Genomic DNA, 19,938 nt, shown 5'->3' on the forward strand with positions numbered 1-19,938 from the left:
CTGGTCAAATTGTTCTTTAACCCAGTCAACTGAGTCAATTTACCTCCTTCTTTCACTCACTTTAGTTTTTTTTTTTCTCTTTTTTTCCTCTTCCTCCTTTTCTCTTGTCCTTTGTTTCTTTTTATCTCTGCCTTCTTCCTCTTTCTGTGTTTCACTCGATTTCCCTTTTCTTTCACTCCTTTTCTCGTTCTTTCTTAGTCCGTTTTTCTTCTTAACTCCCTTCTTTCTTGGCTTTTCTTTCCATCTCCTTTTCTCACCCATTTATCTTGCTTTCTTCTTTCAACTGATGATAGTTCACCTGGTAATAACATCATGGTAAATAGTAAAAGAGGTTAAAATATTTGCGCCAATAAGTAGCAAAAAAGTAGCTCGACGCTGGTAAAAGGTTGGAGACCCCCATTTTTAAAAATAGAATAGAATATACCTTTATTGTCATTGTTACAAAATGGGTTAACATATTGTGACAACGAAATTGGGCATGACACTCCAGTTTTACACATTCACAGGGAGGTAAAGAAACAGAAGATAAGGTTATAAAACAAGGAGGATCTAAACCAGGGGTCGGGAACCTTTTTGACTCAAAGAGCCATAAAAGCAAAATATATTAATTTTATTTTGGGAAAGAGCCACACCATATATTATGAGACAAATTTACTAAATTGCTAAACCCGCGCCCCAGACAAAAGCTTAGTCTTCAGCACATTTATTTTTGATGATTTGATAAAAATAATGAAAAGAGAATAATGCCAGAGCCCGTGTCCCAAAATCAACAAACATACCACTTTAAACTTGTGTCTTTCTTACAATTACTCAAGATCGGTTAAACTCATTTTGACCCTTTTTTTCATACATATTTGTTTCAAAACCAGATGTAAGCAGTTATTTTGTAAAAACGTCACAACATTCTGCAAATAGGGAGCCTGATGAGCTCACTTTTGGCGCAGATGGCGTAGGGCGAGAGATGGGAGGGAGTGCTTGCGCTTTTTGCATGGCTCCACCCATCCCTCCCACTCACCCAATCAAAAGACTAAGTTCTCTTCCGGTGTTTTGGCGTATTTACAGTGTGTTCTGTGGATTCATCATAAGGTATCTGAACACGGATTATATAGTGAACTTTTATATAAAGGATTCTTTAGCGTTGTACATCCAAAACGAGTTTTTTCCCCCTTTTTTTGTGTGACACCTTGACTGTAAATTGTAGTGAAAAACGTGCCCTATATATACTGCGAAGTAATGCCTTGAAATTTAATATTGGTTTGGCTTTGTGTGTACCTGAGTAGGATAGACAATTCAGGTTTTGAACACGATGGAGAAATTTTGCATGCAATCAAATTTGTCTCTGAGCCATAGATATTCACAGAAAGAGCCGTATATGGCTCGCGAGCCATAGGTTCCCGACCCCTGATCTAAACAAACATCCAAACTTCAAATTTTCTTGAATAAATGCCCCCGACTGGAGTTTATTGACATCCTCGTTTTACGTCTCCTCGTGTCCTGCATTTGGGTCTTTCCTACATCTCACGACACTGTCTTGCTGTGCCGCGTTTTGTTGTATGGTTCATTATCGCTTTAAAAAGACAGCAATTGGCTGACGTTAACGGGTATGCGATTAAAAATTCCAGAAAAGGAAAACCTTTACTGTTTGGGTGTAGAAAAGCAAATACTGTATTTAGGTCAAACAAGATCTATCAAATGCAATGAAAATGATAATTTCCGCTAGTAAAATCTCCTTCAGTTGAATAAAAAGTCCGGGGTGGGGTATCCAAGTAAATCGAAGTCTCCCTTGTAGCGTTCAAAAAGGCGTCTAAGGTCTTTCTTGCGGATCCCCGCATAGTAGCGCTCGACCTGGCTCTTATTGTAGCGAGCCACGCTCGGTAAGGAAGCCGAGTGGGCCAAAAAGGTCCGGTTTCCCGCCCTCCTCAAGATTTCTGCCGTGTCCCGTTCCCACGTCTCTAAACGTCCTACCACCTGGTAGCCGATATGGCACGGAGCGCACAACTCGGCGTACGTGGCCCAGTTGCCGACGTGCTCGCCAAATTGCCAGTCCGTGTCCCGGCGGCCGTCCTCGTCCCCCAGATATTCCACAAACTCGTCGAAGATTAAACCCGATTCGGCCAGGTAGGCGAATCCTCTGCGGTATTTGCGGACGATGGCCGGTCCCACCGTGTACTTGAACCAAGGCTCCCAGGGTTTGTTGAACAGGAACTTGTCCTCGAAGGTGGAAATCAGACGCTCGAACGGGTCCCTCGCCACGAAGAACTTCAGGTAGCGATTTAACCTGTGGAACATACAATCAAGGTTCGTACGGGTGCTTGAAATCCTCAAAAATTCGAAGTGCATGTGAATGCTTGAAATCGTTGCCATGTCCCCTTGCAGTCTGACTCGATAGACCACGCAGTATAGAACGCAGGTGTCAAACAGGCGGCCCGCGGGCCAGATCAGGCCCGCTAAGGGATTGAATTCGTCCCGCGAGACAACACTCAGAGAAGCGCAAGAGAAAAACAAGCTGCAGGTTGGAATATGTCAACTTGATGTTGCCAAAGCCAGGTGCCTCGAACAAAGACACTGTACTTGTATTTATTTATGTCTCTCTCTTGTCCACCCCTTTTCTCCCAATCTCTGTGTCTCTTTTTCTCTTCCTTTGTTGCTCTTTGTCTCTTTCTCTCTGTGTCTTTTAACCTCTTTTGCTCTAACTTCCTTTTTCCTTTTCTTTCTTTCTTCATACCCTTTGCGCTTTCTTTTCTCTCCTTCTGTCTTTCTATTTCTCTTTGGATATCTTTCTCCTCTGCCTTTCTTTTCGCCCTCTCTCACGACTTTTTATCTTTTGTTTCTCACGCTCTCTCCCTCTCGTTTTCTCTCTTTGTCCCGCCCTCTCTCCTTTTCCCTCCCTCTTTCCCTTATTTCTTTATCTTTTTTTCTTTCTCTTTAATCTACTAGTCCGGCCCCCGACAGAATGTTTGTTCTATCGTGTGGCCCCCGACTTCAAATGAGTTTGACACCCCTGGTATAGAAGGTGTCCGTAACGTCAAACGCCTTCATAATTGCAGCCTCTGTCGAGCTCCTTTGGTTGCGCATGCAGGTATGTGAAATTTTAAGACGCACTTGAAAAAACTTCCTATTTCATCTTATTTGAAGTTTGTCATTTGGACTGTATTTGAAACATTTTTTTTTTCTTTTACCATTTTCTTCCTGGAATATAAGAAAACTGAGAGCATGCATGTTAATTCACTCTTCTACCCCCAAACTCTCTCCCTCCATTTTTCCAGCATAATGTAACAGTAAGGGTAAAAGTTGTGCGTTGTTAACACTAGGCTTGGGTAGGGTTACTTTAACTGGATTACTTTCAATGACTTTTGGATTACTCCAATACCAAATATGCTAATAAAAGACAAAAGAAACTAAATATGACTAAAATGATGACTCACAACTTGTGGTAAGCTTTCTCTTCTGGCTTTGATCTCCAACAAAACTAACATAAAATGCGACAGAAACAAAATGAAAATAAATCCAAACAGCTTTCCCCACATCATTTTTGCCGTTCCATGTATTCCGTTACTCCCCAAGCCTGCACAAAATGGAGTCATTTTAGTGGTCATCCTGGAAGGGGGGATTACCACTTGTGTGGCCTCTTCTCAAGGTTCTCATTGTACTCATGTTGAGGTTTTGAGTTTTTCCTTGCCTGCATGTCGGTTTCAGATCAGGGGATGGTGTCATTATAGTCTGTGGTTTACAATAATCTATTCTGTGCAGCCCTTTGAGACTTTTTGTGATTAAGGGCGTCACAAATGAACAGGACTTGACTTAAGGTTTTTGAGTTTTTCCTTGCCCACATGTCGGTTTCAGATCAGGGGATGGTGTCATTGTGGCCTTTGCGGTTCTTTGTGATTAAGGACGTCACAAATGGGGCAGCACGGCGGCACAGTGGTTAGCGCGTCTGCGGCACAGTTCTGAGGTCGTGAGATCAAACCCCCTGTGTGGAGTTTGCATGTTCTCCCCGTGCTTGCGTGGGTACTCTGGTTCCCTCCCACATTCCAAAACCATGCATGTCAGGTTAATTGGCTGGTCCGAATTGTCCCTAGGTGTGAATGAGCGAGCGAATTGTCTGTCCCTGAGTGCCCTGCGACTGGCTGGCAACCAGTTGAGGGTGTCCCCTGCCCACAGCCCCAAGATAACAGGGGTGGGCTCCAGAACCCCCGCGACCCTACTGAGGATAAGCGGTGCAAATGGATGGATGGATGGACGTCACAAATGAATGTGACTTGACTTGAATAGACGGGTAAACAAACTGGCAGTCACAAAAACCTTTTGGAGCAAAGCCATTGATGCAGTCCGAGGAATTCCCGAACTGGTGACTGCGCTGTGGTTTTTAAAAAAAACACATTCTATTCCATTCCTCGTGCGTATGAAGGAAGTTGAGGGGAATTTTTAATCAGTATCTGTGCACACCTTAGAATGCGATCTAACTGCTTATCACAACTTACCTGTCTTGAATTTCTAGCGGCGTCAGTGACGAGAGACGAGGCAGGCCGTTCTTCGCGTGGTCATGAAGGACATTCTCTGGGATCTCCTCCACGCTCGAAAATGCTCCTGCCAAAATCATTCACGTCAAAGTCAATTTGAGTAATAACTCCGTCAATATGGGTCTCTATTAATCTCATCTCATTAGCCGTACCGCTTATCCTCAGTAGGGTCGCGGGGGGGCTGGAGCCCATCCCAGCCATCTCCGGGCAGTGGGCAGGGGACACCCTGAACTGGTTGCCAGCCAATTGCAGGGCACACAGGGACAGACAACTCGCTCACTCATTCACACGTAGGGACAATTTGGACCGGCCAATTTACCTGAAATGCATGTTTTTAGAACGTGGGAGTAAACCCACGCAAGCACGGGGACAACATACAAACAGTGAGAAATGGCAATGCCAAGTGTGGCAAGATAATTCATTATCAAACATGTCCAAAACTTGACATCAAGTTACATTTTGCTGAGTTTCCGGTAATCCAAAATGATTGTTCTCTTTTGAATGAATTGACTCATGTACGGTTGCAAAGGTTGCAGGCTCACAAACGTCATTTGTTTTTACAATTCGTTCACAAGATATCCATTTCTTTTTATTTCCTGATATATTTTGTCGCATAATATTAACATTTTGGGGGGCTCATTGAGTCGGTTGCACGATACAGAACTGTTCTTAGTCACATTTTTTTAATGGAAGTACAATGTTGGCAACAAGATTCACTTGATATCGTTGGAAATTATTGGAATGCAACACAAACTTTTGCTTCTTTTTTCCGTGTTTTTCTCTACTTTTTTTTAAAATTCCTTTAAAAAAATCTCATTGCGTTTATTTTTTCCCAGCTGTTACTTTTATCTTTTTGTTCTCTATTTACTTTTTTCCCTACATTTCTTTCTTTTCTTTTTTTCTCAGCTTTTCACTCCTTTTTCATGTTGGTATTTTTTTCTTTTTTGTTCTATTCCCCCCTTCCTTTAAGTCATTTTGTGCATAATTTTACTTAATATTTGGTCATGTTGGGATTAAAGAAGCAAAAACAACCCGAAGAACCGTTTAGGACCCGAAGGAGCCGGTTTCTTATAGTGAGCCGAGCCGAAGAAGCCGGTTCTCGACAAACTCTACTAACTTTACTCAACTTCGTTCGACTCGACTTCAAAATACCGCATTTAGGACACAACGTCAGGGGAACCCGTGTATTTTTAACTTAGAAGGAACACTGGTCTCTACTATTCGAAATGTTGAATTATTAATAAGCAGATACGATCATTCTTCCTAAAATTGACGTCATCTTCCCAAGTTTAAAAATGGCCACCTCCAGAAACAGATGAAAAAAGGCTGATACTACGCGTTAAACTCATCTTCAAACGCATTCAGAAAATATGAATTAAAACGCTGTGTGGCCCACACAACACACGATTGCTAGGGAATTCTTTAGGTCAGGGGTGTCAAACTTATTTTAGCTCGGGGGCCACACGATAGAGCAAACATTCTGTCGGGGGCCGGACTACTAGATTAAAGAGAAAGAAAAAGAGATAAAGAAATAAGAGAAAGAGGAAAAAGGAGAGAGGGCGGGACAAAGAAAGAAAAAGAGATGGAGAGAGCGTGAGAAATAAAAGATAAAAAGTCATGAGAGAGGGGAAAAGAAAGGGAGAAGAAGAAAGAAATCCAAAAAGAAATAGAAAGACAGAAGGAGAGAAAAGAGAAAAGAAAGCGCAAAGGGTAGGAAGAGAGAAAGAGAAAAGAGAGAAAAGGAAGTTAGAGCAAAAGAAGTTCAAAGACACAGAGAGAGAAAGAGATAAAGAGCAACAAAGGATGAGAAGATGAGCGACACAGAGAGTGAAAGAGACAGAGTGGGAGAAAAGGGGTGGAAAAGAAAGAAAGAAAGAGAAAGAGAGAGAGATAAATAAATACAAGTACAGTGTCTTTGTTCGAGGCACCTGGCTTTGGCCACATCAAGTTGACATATTTCAACCTGCAGCCTGTTTTTCTCTTGCGCTTCTCTGAGCGTTGTCTCGCGGGCCAGATTCAATCCCTTAGCGGGCCTGATCTGGCCCGCGGGCCGCATGTTTGACACCTATGCTTTAGGTGGACATTCAACGAGGTGAGAATCTAAAAGATCCCTCATCGACACAATGAGTGCCACGCCATATCAGCCCCATCCTTTTAGCAGCAACGCTGTTCGTGACATTGTTGTGGATTAACTGTAAGTCAGCAGCTTTGGATAACAGACATCTGGTAGGATGTTATGAAACAATGTTGACACAAGTGTCAGTCCCGTCCTGTCCTGTGTCTTGCTCGTGTGTCCAGTGTCCAGTCCCGTCTATCCCGTCCTGCCCGCTGTCTTGGGGCGGCATTGGCTCAGGAGGTAAAGCGCTCGTCTTGAGATCAAGAGGTCACAGGTTCGATTGCCGGCTCCTCCGAGTTATATGTCGAAGTGTCCTTGGGCAAGACACTGAATCCCTAATGCCCCCGATAAGCAGGTCGGCGCCTTGCATGGCTGCTATTGGTGTGTGAGTTTGTGTGTGAATGGGTAAGTGTGAAGCACATTGTAAAGCACTTTGGGAGGTCTTCATTGACTTGAAAAGCGCTATAGAAATGCAGACCATTTACATTTACATCGTGTATCCGGTATCGATCCTGTCTGTCCTGTCCAGTATCCAGGGTTGGGTAGGGTTACTTTAACTGGATTACTTTCAATTACTTTTGGATTACTCCAATACCAAATATGCTAATAAAAGACAAAAGAAAGTAAATATGAATCAAATGACTCAATTTTGTGCAGGCTTGGGGAGTAACGGAATACATGGAGCGGCAAAAATGATGTTGGCAAGCTGTTTTATTTTCATTTCGTTTCTGTCGCATTTTATGTTAGTTTTGCCGGAGATCAAAGCCACGAGAGAAAGCTTACCATGTGTTGTGAGTCATAATTTTATTCATATTTAATTTCCTTTGTCTTTTATTAGCATATTTGGTATTGGAGTCATCCAAAAGTCATTGAAAGTAATCAAGTTAAAGTAACCCTACCCAACCCTGCCAGTATCCTCGTGTATCCGGTATCGATCCCGTCCTGTCTGGTATCTTGCTCGTGCATCCTGTGTCCAATATCGATATTGTCAGTCCCGTCCTTTTCAATGTCCTGCTCGTGGGTCCGGCGTCTGGTGGCGACGCCGTCTGTCCTGTCCGGTATCTTGCTCGTGCACCCTGTATCCGGTATCCTTCCCGTCTGTCCGGTATCCTGCTCGTATATTCAGTATGCGGTGTAGATCCCGTCTGCCCCGTCCTGTCCGGTGTCTTGCTTGTGCATCCTGTATCAGGTATCGATCTGGTTAGTCCCGTCCTTTCCAATGTCCTGCTCGTGGGTCCGGTGTCTGGTGGCGACCCCGTCTGTCCCGTCCTGTCCGGTATCTTGCTCGTGCATCCTGTATCCGGTATCCTTCCCGTCTGTCCGGTATCCTGCTCGTATATTCAGTATGTGGTGACGATCCCGTCTGCCCCGTCCTGTCCAGTGTCTTGCTTGTGTATCCTGTATCTGGTATCGATCCGGTCTGGTTTCGAACTCGTCTCCCCCTGGCATTGTGTTCCTGCACATGAGTGCCCCGTTTCCGTAAAATAAAGCTTGGTGTGAAAACGTTACGCGTTTGGGTCCACCATCTGTTCGGGTTCTGATAAAATAGTGCCGGTACATGTTGGTTTTACAGTCAAGTAAGCAAATCTGAATATAGGTTTTAGATCAGGGGATGGTGTAAAAATAGTCTGTAGAATAATGTGTGGTCTGTGCAGCCCTTTGAGACTACTTGTGATAAAGGGCGTCACAAATAAACATGACTTGACAATAAATCAAAAGTTGCTGACTAAGCGAGTCGAATCCGAGAAAAACCTCATGTGATCACGAGACCACAGTATAAAAAGCCCAGCGTCTCCTGGACGAATTTGAACGTGGCTTGGATGAATGTTGCCGAACGAATGCAACAAAGGGCGTTCCCTCTCTGCCGTATTTCGTCTCTGCGTATATTTTGGGGCGACGCCCAACAGCGTCCTCTCCAAAATAACTGTTTCATATTGTTACCATACTTACCATTTAGAACGATGAGGAGTTTCTTCCATGCGTCGGCACCTCCGTCAAAGGTATAGCAGAACAATAGGTTGTGCCGGTCCGAGACCAAGATGTTGTCCAAGGCCATCTTGGAGACCTTGGCGTCACCCCATTGCTTCTTGTCCTTACACGCCGCGGCCATCACCTGACTCCTCATCTCCCAATTGACTCCTGAGGACTCCAATATCAACAGGAGTTCCCTTTATTTCTGTATTCTTCTATCACCCTTTTTTAAAAAACACTACTTTATGGAATAAGATGTTTTGGGCATATTTGGAGATACACTCATGAGTCGAGTGTATCTGAGGGGGGGGGGGGGGGGGGGGGGGGGGGAAGCAAGAGCGAGAAAAGAGAAAAGCCAGACCGAGAGAGAAAGAGAGAGAGAGAGAAAAGTGAGAGGGAGTGAGAAAACAAAAAGCAAGCAAGAGAGAGAGAGAGAAAGCAAAGAGCGAGAGCGAAAGATAGAAATGCGATCGAAAGAGAGAGGGAGAGAAAGCGAGTGAAACACAAGAGCGAGAGAGAGAAAAGCATGCAGAGAGAGAGAGAGAGAGAGAGAAGAGAGAGTGAAAAAGAGAGAAAGAGAAAAGCAGGAGAGAGAGAGAAAAGCAAGAGCAAGCGAGAGAGAAAAGCCAGAGAGAGAGAGAGAGAGAAAGCGAGAGGGAGTGAGACAGCAAAAAGCAAGCAAGAGCGAGAGAGAAAGCAAAAATCAAGAGAGAGAGAAAAGCCAGACACAGAGAGAGAGAGAGAGAGGGAGAAAGCGAAAGGGAGTGAGAAAGCAAAAAGCAAACAAGAGAGAGAGAGAGACAAAGCAAAAAGCGAGGATGAAAGAGAGAAATGCGACCAAGAGAGAGTGAGAGAGAGAGAGTGAAAAGCGAGAGAGAAAAGCAAGAGAGAGAGAGACAGAGAAGAGAAAGAGAGGGAGTAAAAAAGAGAGAGAAAAGGAGAAAAGCAAGAGAGAGAGAGAGTGCAAAAAGCAAGAGTGAGAGAGAGAGAGAGAAAAGCCAGACCGAGAGAGAGAAAGCGAGAGGGAGTGAGAAAGCAAAAAGCAAACAAGAGAGAGAGAGAAAGCAAAAAGCGAGAGCGAAATAGAGAAATGCGATCAAGAGAGAGAGAGGTAGAGAGAGCGTGAAAAGCGAGAGAGAGAAAAGCAAGCAAGAGAGAGAGAGAGAGAGACAGAGGAGAAAGAGGGGGAGTAAAAAGAGAGAGAAAAGGAGAAAAACAAGAGAGAGAGAGAGAGAGAGAGAAAAGCAAGGGAGAGAGCGAGAGCAAAAAGCGAGAGAGAGAGAGAGATAGAGAAAAGCCAGACCGAGAGAGAGAGTGAGTGAGTGAGTGAGTGAGTGAGTGAGTGAGAGAGAGAAAGCAAAAAGGAATCAAGAGAGAAAGCAAAAAGCGAGAGCGAATCATGTCTCGTCTGTCACACTTCAATCATTTTGCACTTTTTTTGGTCGTTGTTCAAAGTTTTTTTTATACGTTTAGTCGTGTTTTTATGATCAGGCGCCAGGGGCAGCTGCGTGGTCCTTACAGTGAGCGCGCGAGTACGCGTGACAGGTAAATTGAATGATTACTACTAAACTGATGCAAACGGATATGATTAAAAAGAGTTTACAAACAACGCACACCGGATTTATCACTGTCCCCCTGAAATGTGCAAAATTGTAATATTAAAATGTAAAAAAATAAATAAAAATCTAGGGGTTTCAACGTGAAACCCGCGGGCATTAGGGTGCCCCGTAAGGACAGTTAAGGTGCCCGCGGATCTGCCTCATTGGGATGTTCTAGTAAAATGTTGATTTTTTTTGTGGTTGACTGAGTCTATTTAACCCCCTATTTTTAATAATTGCCCTGGTAATAAGATATTACGTGGTTATTTTAGAAATCCGTTCAATTATTGATAATTACTTTTAAGCAATTAAGAGAACGGAATTAGTATCTATTCATGATACAAATTTATTTCTTCATCTTTTCTTTTGATGGGAAATACACTAACCAAATATAAATGTATGGGTTTTATAAAACGAATGAGCACAAAAAATGTGCACGTTTTTATTTTAGCTAGCTAACTGGCTACCCGTTTACCTTTTTAGCTAACATTTTTAGCTATTTAGCAAGCTATCTAGCTGGCTTTTTCTTCTTCTATCCGTCTCTTTATTTGGCATTTTACTCTTTTAGCTAGCTAGCTAGCTCCTTTTTAGTTTCTATTACATGTTTACCTTTCTAGATAACCATCAAGCTACAGTTTTATCTATTTGGCAAGCTGTCTAGCTAGCTTTTTACGTTTATTTCCAATACTAGCTAGCTAACATTTTATTGTTTTTTTTTGTGCTAGTTATCAGGCTAAATGTTGGGTTTCTTTCCAGCTAGCTATCTAACTTGGTTTTTAGCTTTCTAACCAGCTATTTAAATGGGGTTTTACTCTTTTAGCTATCTTTCTAGCGGTCTATTAGTTTGTACCTGTTCATCTTTCTAGCTGTCAATCTACCTTTTTAGCTATTTCACAAGCTATCTGGCTAGCTTTTTACATTTTTTTTGCATGTTATCTAGCTTAGATTTTTCCTGTTTGGTAGTTATCAAGCTAAATCTTGTTTTTTTTTTCCTAGCTAGCTATCTAGTTTGGTTTTTAGCTTTCTATCCAACTATTTAGATGGCTTTTTACTCTTTTAGGTAGCGAGCTAGCTCCCTTTTAGTTTTTATTACATGTTTACCTTTCTAGATAACTATCAAGTTACAGTTTTATCTATTCGGCAAGCTGTTAAGCTAGCTTTTTACATTTATTTCCAATGCTATCCATCTAACATTTTTCTTTTTTTTTTTTTGCTAGTTATCAGGCTAAATGTTGGGTTTCTTTCTACCTAGATATCTAGCTTTGTTTTTAGCTTTCTAACCTGCTATTTAGATGGGGTTTTGCTCTTTTAGCTATCTTTCTAGCACTATTAGTTTTTAACCCATTTATCTTTCTAGCTATCAAGCTACCTTTTTAGCTATTTAACAAGCTATCTGGCGGGCTTTTTACTTTTTTTGCATGCTATTTAGCTAACATTTTGCATTTTTTGGTCGTTGTCAAGCTAAATTTTGGGTTCCTTCCTAGCTAGCTAGCTAGCTATCTAGCTTGGTTTTTAGCTTTCTATCCAACTATTTAGATGGCTTTTTACTCTTTTAGCTAGCTAACTGGCTCCCTATTAGTTTTTTACCTGTTTGTCTTTCTTGCTAACTGTTAAGCTACCTTTCTAACTGGTTTGCAAGCCATCTAGCTATTTTTAATTGTAATTGTTTTGAATGCTATCTGGCTAACATTGAACATTTTTTGCTAGTCATCAAGCTAAATTCTAGCCTCTTTTCTAGCTAGCTATCTAGATTCGTTTTTAGCTTTAAAAAGACATCAGGGGGGAAGTAGAAATTTGTGTTTTTGTGTACAGTAATCCCTTTTTTTTCACCAGGGTTACGTTCCCAAAATGCCCGCAAAGTAGAAACATTTGTTTGTTCATTTATCACTGTAGACCACAGGTGTCAAAGAGGCGGCCCGCGGGCCAGATCAGGCCTGCTAAGGGATTGAATCTGGCCCGCGAGACAACACTCAAAGAAGTGCAAGATAAAAACAAGCTGAAGGTTGAAATATGTCCACGTGATGTTGCCAAAGCCAGGTGCCTCTCATAAAGACACTGTACTTGTATTTCTTTCTCTCTCTCCCTCTCTCTCCCTTTTCCTTTTCCTCTCACTCTCTGTCTCACTCTTTCACGCTCTGTCTCTCCTTTTCTCTTTCTTTGTTCCTCTTTGTCTCTCTGTGTCTTTTTACATTCTTTTGCTCTCTCTTCCTTTTTTCCTTTTCTCTCTCTCCCTCTCTCTTGTTTTCCCCTTCTCTCTTCCTCTCCTTCTCTTTTTTTAAATCTCCTTTTCTTTTCTTAAGGTCTTTGGGTTTGTTTCTTTCTACCTGTCTTTCTTCCCCCCTCTCTCACTATTTCTCTTTTTATCTGAGGTTCTCACGTTCTCTCTCTCGTTCTCTTTCTCTCTTTTCTGTCTTTTCTCCCTTTTCTCTCTTTCTTCCTTTCATTTTTCTTTGTGCCACTCTGTCTTTTTCTCTCCCTCTCTTACAAATTCCTTCAGTATCGTCAAATTATAATTTTGAGAATTTTGCACAACTGTATGGATAATGGAAACGATCTGCTTTACTTTATATGATACTTTGGCGCCATCATGCGGACGTTATGGAAAACTACATTCACCTTCCAGTGCTATCCTACAGAAACCATATATTTTCCCAGTATTAAAAAAAAAGCGCACGCAAGGGAGCGCTGTTTTTGTCAAATTCGCCCGGACCCTAGCTTCTAAGGACCCCAACTCAATTGACTCAATCAAACCAACCTGATTGAAGGAAATTCTTTGAACCGGAAACTCGGCTTCTGAGGAAAAAAAATGAGGAATAAAAGTTGTCTTTTGTGGAACGCAACGTGGATTTCTTAGACGAAATCTCACCTGTGTGGCTAAATAGCCAACGAAGAAGAGTAAGGAGTAGCAGCAAGAGGCCACAAGTGAAGATGCGCCATCTGAAATGCATCATCCTATTTTCTGCTCAAGGCCGAATTCTGCTAGACACAAAACGGAAATATTTCAATAGTATATTATCAGTTTTCTTGCTACAGTATGTCACAAAAGTGAGTACACCCCTCCCATTCCTGCAGATTTTTAATTATAATGTTTAATAGAACAACACTGAAGACAAAATGGAGTCTGTGTAAAGCTTATATAGCAGAGTAAATGTATTTTTCTCCTGAAAAACTCAAAATTTAGCCATTAGTAGATAAAAAAACCTGGTCACAAAAGTGAGTGCACCCTTAAGTGAAAGTTCCTGAAGTTCAACATTTTGTGAGGTCACCATGATTTTGCAGAACCGCTTCCATCCTCCTGGCCATGGATTTCACCACAGCCTCACAAATCGCCACTGGAATGCTCTTCCGCTCTCTATGACTAATCCGATCTTGTGCTTCTTTGCTTTGCTTTTGAGGAAGCCCTAAAGATGTTCTATTGGGTTTAGATCTGGAGACATGCTTGGCCAGTCCATCGCCTTTAGAAAAGCCCTGGCCATCTTAGAGGTGTATTTGGGGTCGTTCTCAGGCTGGGACCCAGTTTCTGGAGTTTGAGGATCCTTCTCTGTTCCAGTACTCCACAGTACATACTTGAGTTTGTGTTTCCCTTAATAAAAGGCAAATCGTCTATTCCAGTTGCACTCATGCAGCCCCAGACCATGACATTCCCAACACCATGCTTGACATTAGGCACCACACAAACATGTTTATTCTCCGCCAAACATGCTTCGCATCCTCTGAGCCACATCAATTCATCTTTGTCTCATCAGACCACAGGCCTTTATTACGCTGATAATCACATTTTTCATTTAGCTGGTATGACTGAACTTGGTATCTGCATATTTTGATGAAGTATGTACATCCCCAGCTATGGTAAAAGTAATACTCTTAATAGAGTTTTTGACATACGATTCATAATTTGTACCAGGAACTTTGATTGATCAACTCTTTAGACTGCGCTAATAATGATACCGCAATCAATAACTAAACCCCATTGCAACAATAGTGAGTACACCCTAAAGTGAAAGTTCCTCTAGTTTATGGTCTGAGTACTTCTAGGCTGACCCCCCTCATCTTCAATCTCTGCAGCAATGTTGACTATACTCCTGCCCCTATCTTCTTTAGATAGCATTTGGATTTGGATGATTGGTCTTATCATACAACCTTGAAGGTTCAGCTGTGTTCTAATTTCTCCTCCGCAGACGTCTTCTTTATCCCCTGTAAAGAGAGTTCCTAGTTGCAAATCTTCCTGACTACGAGAGAGGGGCTTCACCTTGGGAGAGCGCTGAGCAGTTACACAAAGTCTGTGAGTATTGCCTTCTGATGAGTTTCCGGCAACACTACTTCAAATTTTAATGACTTGGCGAATGCAGGGGTGTCCAAACTTTTGAGAAAGCGTGGGTCAAGATTTGGTAGGTTGAAAATGTATGAAGGCCGAATATTCAGCCTGGCTTTCCTTCAACGGTCTTTAATAAATTCATGTTTGTAGCGTGTTGTGGATTAACTGTAAGTCAGCAGCCTTCGAGCTGTCAATAGACATCTGGCAGGATGTTATGAAATAATGTTGATACAAGAAGTCACAAATTGTTGACTGAGCGAGTCGGGGCCGGAAAAAACACTTTTGATTCTGAGAAAAACATCATGTGATCTCTTTGAACACAGTATAAAGCCCAGCGTCTCTTGGACGAATTTTGAACGCGGCTGAACAAATGCAATAGAGTACGTTCCCTTTTTGTCATATTTCTGTCTCTGTGTATATTTTGGGGCGACGTCCTTTCCAAAAAGCGCCTGGCAATCAGTATCCCGACCTCGTAGCTCATCTTTGTAGCAGTTTCATTTGCCTCGCATTCGACTCTCGTGAAAAAGCGCTGCCGTGTTGTTAAAACAGCTTCCGGTTGCTTCACCTTTTCACAGCGTTCCGTTCCAGTTAGCTTTTTTCAGTCAGTATTTTTCGTCTGGCAGTTCCTCATGGTATTAAGTTCACAATTCCCTTAAGCGCATAGGTCTATTTCACGCTTGTTTTTGTTTTTTCCCGCTCTCTCTCTTTCTCTTCTTTTAGTTTACTTTTTCATTTTTTTGGCTAGTTTCCATTTTTTGCTTTAATTTGACTCCCATTTTGAAGTCATATCGCGCATAATGTTTCATAATAATTGGTAATATACGGATCAAAGCATCAAAAACAATCCAAAGAGCCGTTTGTGTGACGAAAGAGTCGGCTCTTTTTAGTGAGCAGAGTCGAAAGAGACGCTTCTCTAAAAAACGTAGCTACGTGGTCTATCAGCGATCCTACTTTGAGTGGCCCTCAACTCAATCGACTTTAAGACCCTGGATGTTGTCAGGTATTTTTGATGTCTTTTGCCATTGTCCTCCTGGTCAATGTTCCCTGTAATTTTCCAGGGGTCTGAGCGTTCACACGAAGTGGGTGAGCAACGCTTGAAACAACAGTGAGCAACCATAATCCCAAGTGTGGCAATATAATAAATTATCAGACATGTCCAAAACTTGACATTTTGCTGAGTTTTGCAAAATTATTTTTCACTTTTGAATGAATTTACTCATAATAATAATAATAATAATAATAATTTCCTTGTATTGTCATTCTGTGTAACAATGTACACAGAACGAAATGTCGATTGCATCTGACCCGATGCAGCCGCAGCCAAGAGAGGGCGCCGCCGACCACTTTTTAAGTCTTAGGAATGACTCGGCCGGGGCGCGAACCCGAACCTCCCAGTCTCAAAGCGGGCGCCTTACCATCTAGGCTACTGAGCTGGACTCATGTACGATTGCCTACAAACGTCATTTGTTTTTACAATTCTTTCACAAGATTTCCATTTTTTTTTTCCTGATATATTTTGTCGCATAATATTAACATTTTTGGGGGCTTTTTGAGTCAGTTGCACGATACACAACTGTATTTAATCACATTTTTTGAGTGGAAGTACAATGTTGGCAACAAGATTCACTTGATACAATTGGAAATGATTTAAATGCAACACAAACTTCTTCTTTTTCCCTGTTTTTTTCTACTTTTTTGAAAAAAAATTCCTTTTAAAAAAATCTTGTGTTTCATTCTTCCCCGCTGTTACTTTTTTCTTGCTTTTTTGTTTTTAATTTCCTCTTTCCTTTTTTTTGTATCTTTTTCTTTTTTTCTGAAATTTTCCTGCTCTTTTTGTCTCTTTTTCTCTCCTTTTCTTTCTTTTTTTCCCAGCTCTTCACTACTTTTTGATTTTGGTATTTTTGTAATTTTTTGTTCTATTGCCCCCCCCCTTCCTTTAAGTCATTTTTGTGCATAATTCTAGATAATATTTGGTCGTGTAGGGATTAAAGAAGCAAAAACAACCCGAAGAGCCGTTTGGGACCTGAAAGAGCCGGTTCCTATTTAGTGAGCCGAGCCGAAAAAGCCGGTTCTCGAAAAACTCTACTTACTTTACTCAACTTCGTTCGAATTCGACTCGACTTCAAAATACCGCATTTAGGACACAACGTCAGGGGAACCCGTGTATTTTTACCTTCATGCACTGTAATTTTGACTTAATTCGCTTCTTAATTAGCAATTTTGAGCCCTCGTTATTGTGAGCTGGCTAGATTTTCTTGTGCGCAGAAAAGCAAAAACAATTGCACACACACGCAGCTTAGAGGGAACAATGCTCCTGGTTGACATCATTTCATTCCACCACCACGCCAGGTTTGTTTGTGTTTCTCCCGGCTTTCTTTGTTACTTTGCTCCATCTATTTTTCAGTTCTAGTTTTGGTCTTTGTTTTTGGTTTGAACATTTCCTTGTTTTGGTGAAACCATGTTTGTTTGCATCTTGGTTGGGTCATTTTGTTATGTTTTTGGAAGATAATGACGGACCCATGTGGGGGAAGCGGGAACTGCAGGCAGAGCTGGTCAAAACAAGGAATCGTATTTAATAACTAAATAAGGTACAAAGTGGCAAACAAACATGGGTTCCGAAAAAAAAGGACATTCCCGAACCAGGGGAAAAAAAGACCAAAACGAGAACTGGAAAATACATGGAGCAAACGAACACAGAAACAACCCTGGAACGCAAGTGTAAATGATACCCAGGTTGACAATCACAGAAGAACTGAAACAAAACATTGACCCAACCAAGATTGCTGAACAAAATGTCCTTATAAAGGGTGTCCAGTTCAAAACCCCGGTTGGGGCCCTCTCATGGCAGGACACATATCCGACCTTAACAGATCTTATTATATTGTGTAAAAAAGATATTTGAGAACAGTGGAATGAGTTTAGGGGCAGCACGGCGGCACAGTTCTCAGGTCATGAGATCGAACCTTCCTGTGTGGAGTTTGCGTGTTCTCCCCGTGCTTACGTGGGTTTCCTCCGGGCACTCCGGTTTCCTCCCACATTCCAAAAAACTTGCATGTCAGGTTAATCGGCCCTAGGTGTGATTGAGGGAATGAGTGGTCTGTCCCTGTGTCCCCTGCCCACTGCCTGAAGATAGCTGGGATGGGCTCCGGCACCCCCGTGACCCTACTGAGGATAAGCGGTGCAGATCAAGGCTGGGAGATTGGATGGAATGAGTTTATTGGATCATATCTTCTGGGAAAAAAAACAATACAGCCTAATGCCACTTGGACCCTAACTCTGGAGGGCCCCACTCAATAGAGTTGGAGACCCTGTGTAAGATTATTCAGCTTTTGTTTTGGTATGACTTCCATACAGTAATCCCTCATTATTACTTACTTTACTTTTCAAAGTTTCAGTACTTTTTAGATCGGCATGCTTTGTGTTGTGCATTCTGATTGGTTAAACAGTCTCCCCGCTTATTATTATAATTATGGCGCTACAGTTATCCCCCCCTACAGGCCCGCCCATAGTGACGGTTTTATTTACCGGTATGTTATTTTGTAATCACGTCTTTAGGTTCTTAGTCAGAAAGCTTTTGGACAGACTACATTCCAGGTCACAGTCTATCGAGTTCTAAAACCGGATAGTCGTCCACCGTCCACCTCCACACATCCGAGCTGTTTAAGGACATTTGACCAGAACTGATTATTTTTCCAAGTAGTCATGTTTATAAGCAAGGTCCGGTCATCAAATAGCATTAAAGGCTATCGAGATATAGTGATAGGGTGATCTCAATTTGATCTTCTGGTCACAAATTATTTCCCAAAGATTTGTCGACAGACTACCTACAAACACACCCCCACGATTCTCTGTGCTATGGTTTTAAATCTATTGTCTGTAAAACGAACTCCACCAAAGCTAAACAAAACTAAATAAACGCCAGAAACAAAGCAATAGCACCTTACCGTCTCTTGACGTGATGATTTTGTCCCCGTACAGAGAGACAATCGAAAGCAACGCTTCAGCTGCACGATAAAGAGCAGGGGAAACTCGTTCTGCAGGATAACTGAATTCACGCGACGGTTTCCCCGAAAATTTGAGCAGCTCTACCCGTTATGAAACCTGCAGTTTGTCTGTGAGCTGTGCCGTAGAGACGGGACGGGTCTCATCAGCCATGCGAGTCAAGTTCTGATGAAGGTCCTACTGGACAGACTAGAACCACAGGCTGAAAACATCCTGGGTCAAGAACAGGCAGGTTTCAGGGAGGGAAGGAGCACCACAGAACAAATTTTTTATCTGTGTATCCTAAAAATGGGACAGGTCTCATCAGCCATGCCAAGTCAAGTTCTGATGAAGGTCCTACTGGACAGACTAGAACCACAGGCTGAAAACATCCTGGGTCAAGAACAGGCAGGTTTCAGGGAGGGAAGGAGCACCACAGAACAAATTTTTTATCCGTGTATCCTAAAAATGGGACCAGTCTCATCAGCCATGCCAAGTCAAGTTCTGATGAAGGTCCTACTGGACAGACTAGAACCACAGGCTGAAAACATCCTGGGTCAAGAACAGGCAGGTTTCAGGGAGGGAAGGAGTTCCACAGAACAGATTTTTTATCTGTGTATCCTAGAAATGGGACAGGTCTCATCAGCCATGCGAGTCAAGTTCTGCTGAAGGTCCTACTGAACAGACTAGAACCAAAGGCTGAAAACCTCCTAGCTCAAGAACAGGCAGGTTTCAGGGAGGGAAGGAGCACCACTGAACAGATTTTTTATCTGTGTGCCTTAGAAATGGGACAGGTCTCATCAGCCATGCGAGTCAAGTTCTGCCAAAGGTCCTACTGAACAGACTAGAACCAAAGGCTGAAAACATCCTGGGTCAAGAACAGGCAGGTTTCAGGGAGGGAAGAGGCTCCACTGAACAGAATTTTTTTATCTGTGTGCCCTAGAAATAGGACAGGTCTCATCAGCCATGCGAGTCAAGTTCTGCTGAAGGTCCTACTGAACAGACTAGAACATCCTAGCTCAAGATCAGGCAAGTTTCAGGGAGGGAAGGAGTACCACAGAAAATATTTTTTTATCTGTGTGCCCTAGAAATGGGACAGGTCTCATCAGCCATGCAAGTCAAGTTCTGCGGAAGGTCCTACTGAACAGACTGGTACCACAGGCTGAAAACATCCTAGCACAGGGAGGTTCCAGAGAGGGAAGGAGCACCACAGATCAGATTTTCAATCCTATGTGAGATGATTCAACAACACCATGCGGATGTACAACATGGGACAGACAATAGTATAACAGTTCCATGTCAATGGAATGGAAATCAGGGTAGAAAAGACAAAAGTTAGGAGCTGCAACCTCCAAGGTATCACTACTAACATCACCATCAACTACGAAGAGCTTGAACCTGTCATTAAATTTAAATATCTTGGAGCTGTCATATCCG

The 19,938-nt window shown here is 42.3% G+C and overlaps 1 protein-coding gene across 1 annotated transcript; it reads right to left on the reverse strand.

The window, feature by feature from the left end:
* Window positions 1-509: 509 nt before the first annotated feature.
* LOC148368458 (carbohydrate sulfotransferase 10-like) lies at window positions 510-19,175 on the reverse strand. Its single transcript, XM_088329741.1, has 6 exons — window positions 18,465-19,175; window positions 13,072-13,181; window positions 12,961-12,998; window positions 8,587-8,782; window positions 4,482-4,587; window positions 510-2,278 (listed from the first exon to the last, which is right to left on the reverse strand). Exons 2-6 carry the CDS (start codon window positions 13,154-13,156, stop codon window positions 1,732-1,734), a joined length of 972 nt encoding a protein of 323 aa, XP_088185867.1. The 5' UTR covers window positions 13,157-13,181; window positions 18,465-19,175; the 3' UTR covers window positions 510-1,731.
* Between the last annotated feature and the right edge of the window lie 763 nt (window positions 19,176-19,938).

Source organism: Urocampus carinirostris, chromosome 3 (assembly GCF_059441175.1).
Source record: "Urocampus carinirostris isolate Australia breed hairy pipefish chromosome 3, RoL_Ucar_1.0, whole genome shotgun sequence".
NCBI classification, from domain to species: domain Eukaryota; kingdom Metazoa; phylum Chordata; class Actinopteri; order Syngnathiformes; family Syngnathidae; genus Urocampus; species Urocampus carinirostris.

What these genes read in the sequence shown, in the direction of transcription:
- LOC148368458 (XM_088329741.1), bottom strand. Translation starts at nt 13,156, where the DNA reads ATGATGCATTTCAGATGGCGCATCTTCACTTGTGGCCTCTTGCTGCTA. An exon ending in AAAGAATTTCCTTCAATCAG is followed by an intron (nt 8,783 to 12,960) that starts GTTGGTTTGATT and finishes TTGATATTGGAG; the next exon opens with TCCTCAGGAGTCAATTGGGA. An exon ending in ACTCCTCATCGTTCTAAATG is followed by an intron (nt 4,588 to 8,586) that starts GTAAGTATGGTA and finishes TGATTTTGGCAG; the next exon opens with GAGCATTTTCGAGCGTGGAG.